This window comes from Manis pentadactyla, chromosome 6 (genome assembly GCF_030020395.1).
Source record: "Manis pentadactyla isolate mManPen7 chromosome 6, mManPen7.hap1, whole genome shotgun sequence".
Lineage (NCBI taxonomy): Eukaryota > Metazoa > Chordata > Mammalia > Pholidota > Manidae > Manis > Manis pentadactyla.
In genome coordinates, this window is record NC_080024.1 from 3,315,945 (window position 1) to 3,326,894 (window position 10,950).

Consider the following 10,950-nt stretch of genomic DNA (forward strand, 5'->3'; position numbering starts at 1 on the left):
CATGGGATCTGAGGCAGGAGCTCCCGGACCACAGCCATAAGCAGTGTCCACAGAGACTTCTCTGGTCTCTGTGTTTCCAGGGGTCACCCTTGTATACGACGTTAATCCAGGAAGGCAGGCGTGCCTCAGTCCCTCAGGGCCCCTAAGACCTTCTGTTTCTGAGTTCCCTACTCGTTGCATACATTTTTCTTTTATAGAGAAAACTCCGCCTCCGCCACCACAACCAGAGAAGGGAGCTTCTAGTTTGACCAGCCATCTAGTGGTGAGCACAGACCTGCTGGCTGGTAGCGAAACAGGTGAGTCCTGGAAGCATTAGGCCCATGAGCAGCACCCAGATACAATCTCCCACAGGTTTTAAAGCCTTTGAAGTCTTATTTGTCTGCTGGGATTCCAGTTCTCAGGCCAGGCATGGCTTCCGTGGGGAATCGGCCCTGTGTGGCCGCCTGGTCTCTCCTGCATATTCCAAGTTGTAAATGGACACGAGCCTGGCCTGTCACCAGTCTTTTAGAGAAAACTGGATGGGAGTTGCTTTGGGGGCTGTAGCCAGGAACGCATGTGTGTTAGTCATTTCCTCTGCGCCTCAGACTGGGGTCTGTGCATTTGCAGAGTAGGGTTTCATCCACTCAGTGATTTAATCTAATAAGAAACTGCTTAGAAGAACACAAGACAACCCAGACTGGAACCCCTGCAATACATGGGTTTGGAGGGGATCCATGTCACTTCCAAACGTTCTGGTCCTGATTCTGCTCCCGCACCCTGGCCTGGTCTAGCTCACCACTCTCTGCGCCTGAGTGTGAGTGTGTGCACAGCTTGTGTCAAATCCGTGACTATTAGACATGCTTTGGAGACTGACAACAGTTACTCCAGGGCCTGGGCAGTGGGTCGGAGAGACCTGTAGCCCCTCACTCAGCAGAATGTGAGCTCAGGGAGTTCATCCATCCGAAACCGGTTACTGAAATAGTTGATATGCTTTGCTCAAGAGTGTTGTGCCAAAGATGGTGGTGCCAATACCCAAAGTTAAAATTCACTGGGCATTTCGCTCTATTATTGTTTTATAGCAAAGGTTTCTGCAAACTACAGGGACAGTTCATTAGTTTTGGGGTATTGGCTACAGTCAGGAGGAGGAAGGCATATCTCTTTGCAGTGTTTATTTCTGCAGTCGATCACGGTGAAAGGCATTCCCAGGGGGCCTGGCTGCTTTTGTATCGAGCTAGATTTAAAAGCAGCTTTCCCAACAGGCATTGCATTGCCAGAGCAACAGCACATTCTTTTTTTGAGCTATCCATGAGATTACCTCATTTCATTCTTTCTACTGTAAGTTTTTAAAGTGATATTTGTTTCTCCACCTTCCCCCTTCTGTAGTGTTTGCACCCTCTCATCTGTGTTTACATAATATTGGATAGTTTCTAACTCCACATATCATCACTTTGGGGACTTCTGGGAATAGGGCTTTTGATCCTTTTAGTTGTTTCTAGAGGGGATCTTTTCTATTTATTGCTAGGCTGTTTTATTGCATTGATGGACTCACCCTATGTCCATATATATGTGTATATATCTATCTGTATGTATATGTGTATCATGTATATCTATAGATCTCTGCCTCTCCATCATCTATTATCTCTCCATCCCTCAATACTGCTACATCCCATACTGACATGTGGCTTCAGGGGTTACCAGAAAGAGAGTAAATCAGTGTAGGAATTGGGGAGCTATTACACATATAGATGTACACATAATAAGGGTGAAGACATGAACTACTTATGGAACTGAAAAGTGTCTAAAATAGTTTGCTTCTGGAAACAAGTTTTGGAATCGGTTTATGTTAGGGATAGCCATGTGGTTTCCAGATTCTTCTTGCCTTTCCAGTGGAGAGACTGACAGAAAAACAAGGAGTTCTCTCTTCTTGATAGAAATTTATAGGAACAATTAATGGTAAGTTGGGTAATTAAGCTTTAACTTCTCAGGGATTGCATGAAAAGTTTTTATAGAAACTTTTAATGTTATGACTCAAACTGAAAAAAAAAAACGAAGTAGGCTTGTGGAGTGCAGGTTTGGGATGGAGAAGGAAACTTAGTTCTCAACCCCCTTTGTCTCTGCTTGTAAGCTGTTTTCTGAGTCCTGCATCCAGGGGCCAGGGCGAATATTTGTGCCCTGCCCTGGGGGACCCCACTGCTCCCAACCTGTCCCAGCTCCCTGCCTGAGTTCCCTCCATCAGGTTTGCCAGCTTGGCGCTTGAGTTCAGACAGAAGCCACAAAGAACTTAGTAAGATTTCCCCAAAGATAGGGGTCAGGAATAGAAGAAACTCTAACTTAAAAGTCTCTGGAATCTGGATATTATTTCCCACTCATTGGCAAATTTACTCCTTGTAGAGTGCAGGAAATGTAAAATTTCTATTGAATCCAGTGCTTCATTGAGAGAAAATGGCTAGGAGGAAACCCCATGGCCAGATTTGGGGATGTTTGGGGCTCTTTTATGTGTGGTCCAGAAGGGATGAGAATATATAAACAGTGTTTAGTTAATATAAACAGCACAATCTTTAAACAAGAATCTGGCTGGGTTGTTTTGTTTTGTTTTTTAAGACTGAGTCATAGTTCCGAGTCACGAAGGTGTTTTCAAGGCAGACCTGTCTACCTAGATGCCTCTGTCCATGTGACAGAGAGAAAGGACTGTTTACAATTGGGGCTGTGTGCCTTTCAAGGACATAGGTAGAAGGTAGATGGGGATGATGCCAAATCTTTCTCCTCCATTCTGGTTCAGTACATAGCCTCAAACCCAGGACTTGAATGTGTGTTTGCACACATGCTTATGTGTGTATTTCCCACCTGGCAATTTAAGTCACAGTGAAGATAGAAATTACCTGCTTTTCTTAAGAACAAGGTTCTGTGTAATTGCTCTCCAGTCCACACAGTGTCAAAACAGTGATTTGCCAGGAGAAGCTCATGATTAAAACACATTTGCTTAGTGGACATGTAGAAGTGTGTGTGCACCACGTGTGCATGCACACACACACACCATTTTTGAGAGCTTTTTCAATTAAATTAATTAGACATTCACTTTAAAATATTTAAAATTCAAAATGGGTAACCAGAATTAGGAGATGAGAGCTTGTCATACTCCCTCCTTCCTAACCTCTCCTGTCCTTAATTAAGCATCTTAGAAACTTTTCCCAGGGGTCAAATATTTTTGTGATATTCATCTTTTTGCAGATAGAAGGAGTGACAACAAAACATTTTGCAAAGTAACTTTAAACAAATATAATAACTATATTCTTACTCAGTAGTAGCGTATATGTTTGCATCCAAAAGCAACTCCCACCATATGTGTTATTTCTCCAGAATGTATTTTTGAGACAATGCAGGCAAGATTGAGTTCTAAAAATAGCATTTATATGAGGACATGAATACAGTTTAATTCCTCTTACTTTCTGCAGCACGAGTTAATTAGAACTTGGTTTGCATTATAGAAATGTGTCCCTTTCTCAGTATTAGATACTTTTCTTTGCTTTTTTAACTTCATGAATAGGAGGTTCACTGGGTTCTGATTCCATCTTAAGGAACTGTGCTTTGTCATAGTTTAGCACTTTGGAGTTAAGATATGTGGTGACGAGGGTTTGTAATCTATGCAGGAATTTGTGAGCAAGATTCTATGCACTGAGAAAGTCTCTGGTCTGTCCTCTTCATGAAGGAGAAGAGTGAGCAGTTGTAACAGTTGTAACACTTGAGTTCTCACTGGCACGTGTTAATGTTCACCCGTGTTGAAATTCACATTTACCAGATGCTTCTCTATCAGTCATCTCTTTATTTGACACAAGCACTTGATGGGAGGACACTCTTGTGAGGGGATCCCTTGTCCCCCTGATGAGGCCTGGCCCTGTTTGGCATGGGGTGTGGCCAGAAGGCCTACCTAGGCTTTGAGATGAAGTTGATGAGGTTAGCAGACTGATGGCATCATTATGGACCACTCAGGATTCCAGGCTTTGCAAGATGGCGTGATTCCATTTCCAGTGGTTAATACTTGTCTTTTCCTCCACAAAACAAAACAATCCCCTCCCCAAATGCCATCCCGGTCTTTTCTTTCCTCAGCATCTAAAGAATCTGTGATTAGTTTGTTGCCTGTAAGTGTCAGTGAGCAACAATTAAGCCAATCTTTGGTTGGTCTCCCCGTCTCAGGAAGTGTTGGCTGCGTGCGTGTTTGCCCAGCATGCTTTGTTCCTGCTGGCTTTCCCAGGCTGCTAGCTGCTAATTTTGGTTTTTGGTTTTTGGTACATCTCTCTCCTCCTCCTCATTTTTGGCTAAAGAGGCCTTGGAAGGATATTTCCTGTGTGTATTCTTACTAAAGCTAAGATTCTCTGAAGTTTCTAAGTGACAGCAAACTTTTACTCAGAAAATTCCCTTTATGCGACATGACAAAATGAATCCTAAATTCCTGGCTTACCCATAGGTGTCAAAGAAAAGTTTCAACACAGAAGAGAGCCAGAATAACTAACCGAATGTGTGACATTCTTTCTCACTTATTTTAGAATTTAGCCATCTGTAGAAATGACCACATTTTGTCTGAACAGGCATTACCTCATTAATTACATAGCTCTGAAAGAAATAAGCTCACCAATGTTTTCTTTATTTTATTGGTTCTAAGATGCACAATTTTCCCATTCTAACAATTCTGAAATTGAAATGTGATTTGCCACTGATGACAAGTCATGGTTTATTGGCTGTGTCTTGTCTTACTTAGTGCAATATAAAATAATAATGCATAATAAAATTAAGATACCTTAGATTTAATGAAGTACAGTATTTGATTGGCAGCACTGGCTTGCACAAAATGATGTAATTGGGAAAATATTGATGTTATATTAATACTGATTTAAGGAACTAACTTACCTACAAGTGGAGGTAAATTAAGTAGCTATAAATATTTTCTGTAGTTGGTTAAAGAGAAATACTTATCTTCAAGACTGTGTGCTATTGCTGCATGAGAATGTTATCTATATCAGTTGTAATGTTTGGGTTATGTTGAGCCTCCAAGAGTGTTCAGCACTTTTTTATTGCTAAGTATGAAAGTCTTTGAAAATAAAAGTCTATTGGTTAAGATCTGAAAGAGCAAAGGGTCTAAAACTTAACTACAGGTACACTTATAACAAAGTTAAAAATGTGAAGTTTCCTTGTGCTTTTTGAGCCAATCAGTGTTCAACACTGAGTGCACTTGGTACAAACTTGGCCATTTGGGAGATGCTCTGGGGAAGGAGACGGGATGAGGCAGGCAACCATTTGGCCTGGGCATCATGCTAACAGGCAACCCCCCGGTAAATGAGGGCTATGGTTGGTGGCTGGATAAGCTTGCCTTGCTCAGCCTCTTCCATGACATTCCGTGAAAGACAGGCATTTCCCTTCAGTTGTTGGCACATTTGAGAGGAAGAAAGTTGTTTCAGTAAATTGTCATCATTTTATTCTGACTTCATTGGCTTGGGAAGGCTCTTGGTAAGCACCGCAGGCTTCTGGGCCTCTGAGAGGGTCTGCAACTAGGAACTGTTGTAGTCGTGGGGCCACCAACTCCTCATGCTTGGGCGACAGCTTCCCCAGAGTCACCAGGGAGTGTTTTAGACCAGTTCTGAGCCTCAACCCTGTGTCTGCTCCACTGGCATGTCTCTTCAAGTCTGGTCTGTTGTGGTTGACCCAAGCTTTGATTCTCTACCTCAAGATTTAGGTTTTCCTTTTCCTTCCCGAGAACTGCAGATGCTCACCACCCGTGCAGCTGTGAGCAGCCCACGTAGCTGGGGATAAAGGTGCATGCAGATGTGAGCTGCAGGGGGGTGCGGAGCGAGTCAGGACCTAACTCATGTGAACATGTAGCACTGTCCACTCCAAGGAGTTTTGTCAAAGGAAGGTTTACATTTGTCAAACTTCCAGATAACGATTGACAATAACACTGCTCTTTCCCAACATGATCTGGAGTGTGCCAGAAAATTCTGTAAACAGTTTGACTGTGGATGAACCATAAACTTTCCTTTACAGGCCTCTTGGAGAATCTTGCTTTTACTTTGCAGCTGGGCTACATCAGGAGTATGCATTTAAAACATAAACTTCAGGAGTATGCATTTAAAACATAAACGGGGAAAAGAATGTTTATCTATCTTCAAAATAACTTTGCTATGTGACATTTTTGCATCGTGAATTTTGCATCAGTATGAGCTCTTCTGGTTACTTACTGGTTCAATTTGGCTGGTCAGGAAGGCACTCAGGCTACACATATGTACACACAACATGTATGTGCACATGCACACATCATAAAGGATTTTCCTTTTCTGCTTAACTTTTATTTTCAATCTTCTTGACTTGTAGTGCGATGTATGGCTCTATTTTTGAACTTTATTTTGACAGAACTTAATTGCTATTTTGCCAAGGACTAGAAAACTCCAAGGTTTTAAGATTCAGTCTTGTCTGGGAATCTAGCACTGAAGGAACTGCAGGGTAAATGGTGCAGTGGTTGGAAAGGGGAGAAACGGTTCATTTCATCTCAGATTGTCCAATAGCCATAGCTTTCATTTGGGATTCTGAGTGCAGCATATGAAGCCTTTTCATTGACATGACTGTATTTATTGCCCCCAAGGCCATAGGTGATCATGACGTCCGTTTGGCAGTGAGGAGGCTGAGGTGTGGGGGTGCTGAGGGGCGTTTCCCTCCCTGAAGCCCTTTTCTTCTGTTTGAGAACATGGTGGCCGGACCTGCACCAGGAGCAGAGTGCCTTGAGCTAATTCATGCCTTTTTCTCATCTTGTTATTCAAGATATATGTAAGTTCCCAAAGGATGAAGGAACTTGCAGGAAGTTTATACTGAAATGGTACCATGATTTAGAGATGAAAAGCTGTGTGCGATTCTGGTACGGAGGCTGTGGTGGAAACGAGAACAGATTTAATTCACAGGAAGAATGTGAAAAGGTCTGCCCTCCTGGTAAGTCAGCATTCTTTCCTGTCTGTGGCTTTGGCAAATCGGATGCGAGATCCAGGCCAATAATTCACCTTTTAAAAATACTTAAATTACTGTGGTAATGGTAGATATGAGAAGGAAGACACATTGTATCCTCAGATAAGGAAGATAGTCAAATGAAACACATAAAATTAATTTTCTGAATTATTATTATTTACTAAAAACATACTTGTATACTTGCATTTTTGCTGGTGAAGAAACACATGGCCCTACACTTCCTCACCCTTCAGATGTGTTATTCAGTCCCTGTTATTCATAAAATATTGTAACAAACATGATTAGTAGTAGGAAAATAATATAATGAACAATTATGGGTAACACCAGATATGAATAAGCCCCAGATATTTATCTTTATATAATTTTGCTTCTAATGGGAAATAATAATGTGGATACCAGAGTCATTCATGTGATATTGGATCATCTATTTATGATATTGGACACCTCAACTGGTAATAAAATACGAACAGCTTCACAGAGAGCCTGGGGCCGGTGCCAGAAAGGGGTGAGTTCCATTTGCATAAAGGCCTGGAAGGTGACTCAAGGTGAGAATGGGGTCACGCTGCACAGCGGGTCTCAGACTGCAGGCCAGGACGCTCCCAGGGAAGAGCTGAACATATTGAGCAGAGAAGTGAGGTTGGCGAGGAAAACCAGAGGCCGTGAGATCCATTTCATGAGCAATAGTGTCCTTTTTTGGTCAGTAATGTGGCTTTTTCCCTCCTCGTCTCTCCCTCCTGCATCTCACCTGCCCCATCCATCAATGCTCAGCGCTGGCGAACCCCAGAGTCATCGCTGCCATTGGGACCTAGGCGTGGCCAGCCGGCGACACATACCTCTTGACGGAGTCAGTGAGTCATGTCCGTAGCAGCTCCGGTGTGGACGGCCTGGCCCTGTACCGTTTCGCGCTTTGACTTACCCTCGAACCTGGGAGGAGCCGCTCTGCCGCAAGACCTATCGATATGGTGCTACGTGTGTCTGTGGGCCCAGGGCTCTGTCTCCAGGCGGTTATAGTGTAGACTGCGTGTCGTGTTATAGTTATCCACTGCTGGTGTTGGTGTGAACGTTTCTATAAATGCAGATTCCCTCTGGAGTTTCACCTTATGCCTGATTTGGGCAAATGGGAGGTCTAGAAAATAACTCTGAATTTCACAGCTGCTCTCTGTACTTCTGCCTGGCCCCTTGTTTCTTCTCTTAAGCATGACTTTAGATGGAAAGCCTATGTACGGCAAATAAACAGGAGTCCAACGTTTTCATTCCCCCCCAATTACCTGGATTAGATTTCCAGCCACTTTTCCTTTTCCAAAGCCTCTAACAAACAGCCTGGTTAGAAGGAACTGAAATCTCTTCATCTGTGTGCACTGCGGTGGGACTAATGCCTTAATTAAAGAATGAAAAGAAAGTCATAATAGAGAATATTTTTGGCATTCCTCTAATGTTGTGTGTGTGTATTTTTTTTTTGCTGGAGGGGGGGTTTAATTTTAATTTTAAAATTTTTAGGAAATTTATACAAAGAAACTTTTTAATAAAGTGTATTGAAAGTGTCCTGGGTTTGGCGTTATCGGCTGTCTTGTTTCCATAGCACCTGGTGTCAGAACCACTCCCAGGCCAGGGGACGTGGGCGCCGTCCAGGCCTGTGGTCCTGGGTGCCCCCCTTTTGTTTCCGGTCGGGGTTGGGGGTGGCGAGAGCCCTCCATCAGACAGTGTGGACGCAGCCCCTTCTGCTCCCTCATTCCATGCCCTGGCTGGTGGGTCACTTCCTTGCTCAGGACCCCTGGAGCCTTCTGCGTTTAAGAGCCGGGCTGGCTTGCCTCCTCCTCTCTGACTGCTGGTTGGACCCCAGAGCCCTGGCCTCCTCTTCCAAGTAGTGGTTTGCTCCGGCCCCACAGAGGCTGAGAGGTGAGAGGCAGCGGGCCCAGGAGTCCCTGTCCCTCTTCTGGAGTCTCACAGACAAAGCACGAAGTCTCTTTATTTCCTCAAAGATCTTTTTCTCCTGTTTTTAGGAAGGACCCAGGAAACAAGTAGATATTGATGGAGGTGGTCCCTGAATCCCACTTACGAAGGAAACTGCATGTGTCTGACAAATCCCATCAGCTCTGACAGGTGCTTTCTCCAGAGCTCTGGGGCCCTTGGTGTGTTTCATGTATGACGGGGGGAATCTGGCAGCCAGTCTATGAGACAAGAGAAGGGCAGACATGTCTGGAGCCAGGGAGACGGGGGGGAGGCTGGCTGGTCACCTCTCCCCAGGATTTCCACCTAGATCTTTGTGTCAAAGCCTCAGAGTGCACTCAGAGGGGCCCCGTCTGGCAGAGGGCCTGGGCTTTGTGCCTGCGACAGCGTGGGAGGGGACCAAGGCAAAGGGCAGGCCTGGAAGGCTGGTGCGCGGCAGGCCTCTGAGGGGACTTGCAGGAACCCGGGGGTCAGAGGGGATCTGAGCTCACTACAGCTCGTGGGGACTGAGAGGCCTGCTTGAACTTCAGGGCAGCTTTGGGGGGAACTGCAAAGCTTTGGGAATCGCTCTGGGGCTGTCACAGCCTGGCGGCCCTGGACACCTCTGCTCACATCATGCCACAGCCCCCTGGCACTCCTCACCCCCGCACTCTTCTGTGTGAGTGACGCACTGAGCCAGCCCCTCCCTCTCATAGGCCTCTTTTGCCCCCTAGGTCACGCTGACCTCTCCCCAGCTTTGAAGTCTCCCCTCTTTAGCATGAGGCCAACCTAATGGAACAGAGAGCCCAGTGGTGGTCATGAACTCCTCCAAATGGATATTCAGTCTGCGGGGTGGCATGCCCCTGGTGACTTCCTCAGGGACAGCCACCCCGAAGTTCTCCAGCCCCTTCCACGTAAACTGGCCTGGGTGCCTCCCCTCAGGCTGTGTGTGTTCAAGCCAAGTTCATCCCACTGGAGCAAAAAGATACGTGAGTGGGGTTGGTGAAGGCTCATCACTGGTGTGGTGGGCGGCCTGGAGCCACGGAGTGGCCCTGCGCTGTCTGCGAGGCCCCCAAACCAAGGCCACAAACGGGCAGCTTAAAACAACAGACGTTCACTCTTGCACAGTTCCGGAGGCTGGAAGTCCAAAATCAAGGTGTTGGCAGGGCTACCCTGAAATCTGCAGGGGAATCCTTTCTCGCTCCTGCTACTTCCTGGTGAATCCTTGGCTTGAAGGTACGTCACTCTGCCTCTGTCTGTCCTCACATGGCCCTCTCCTGGGTGTCTCTGTTCCCACGTGGCCCTCCCCTGGGTGTCTGTCCTCACATGGCTGTCCCCTTATAAGGACACCAGTCCCAGTGGATCAAGGGTCCATCCTACTCCAGTGTGACCTCATCTTAACTAATTACGTTTGCAATGACCCTCTTCTCAAGTAAGGTCACATCCTGAGGTACTGGGCCTAGGGCCTCAACATACCTTTTCCTTGGTGGGGACACCCAGCTCAGCCCATCCCACAGTCAGCATTTCAGTCCTGCTCCTGGTTCTGTTGTGTTGATGCTGAGAACTAGTTCCAGTAAAGGGTATTAGCTGAATTCTGTCACCTTCTAGGCACTTGCGGCTGTTAAAACCATCGCTAATGGGTCTTAACACTCGGTCCTATTCATTTTAAAACTTAAATCCCAGATACCGTCAAAGCCTTCCCCCGGGAACCCCAGGGCAGATGGGACTCACGGTGCTGGGTGGCGCCTGAATGGAGACGTCTTGGCCTGCTCCCCCACACGTTCCTCGCCACCCTCCAGACCTTTAGAGTCACGCAGTCTTTGCCAGACTCTGAGGCTGGGGCTGACGGTCACTGCCACCCTCTTACCTGCCCTGCCCTTGGCCCCCTCTACAGCAGGGTCCCTGGGCTGACCCCCGTGCATCGGTCCTCCGGAGGAATATGCCAAGGAACCTGCCGAGCCTCGTGTGGGCAGTCTGGCCTGTGAGAGCTTCTCTCTCCCCTCTCGAAGCCCTGCAGGGGGACGTCCTCCTGGGCTCCTGGTG

General features: G+C 46.1%; 1 protein-coding gene across 6 annotated transcripts in view; it reads left to right on the top strand.

The window, feature by feature from the left end:
- The window catches only part of COL6A3 (collagen type VI alpha 3 chain), a 77,362-nt gene extending 68,840 nt beyond the window's left edge, over positions 1–8,522 (top strand). For all 6 annotated transcript variants that reach the window (XM_057503389.1, XM_036901082.2, XM_057503390.1 and 3 more), the window contains 3 exons: positions 198–296; positions 6,784–6,948; positions 7,750–8,522. In XM_057503389.1, the coding sequence (XP_057359372.1) occupies positions 198–296; positions 6,784–6,948; positions 7,750–7,790 (305 nt within the window). In that variant the 3' untranslated portion in view covers positions 7,791–8,522. The remainder of the gene's footprint in view (positions 1–197; positions 297–6,783; positions 6,949–7,749) is intronic.
- Positions 8,523–10,950: the final 2,428 nt, after the last annotated feature.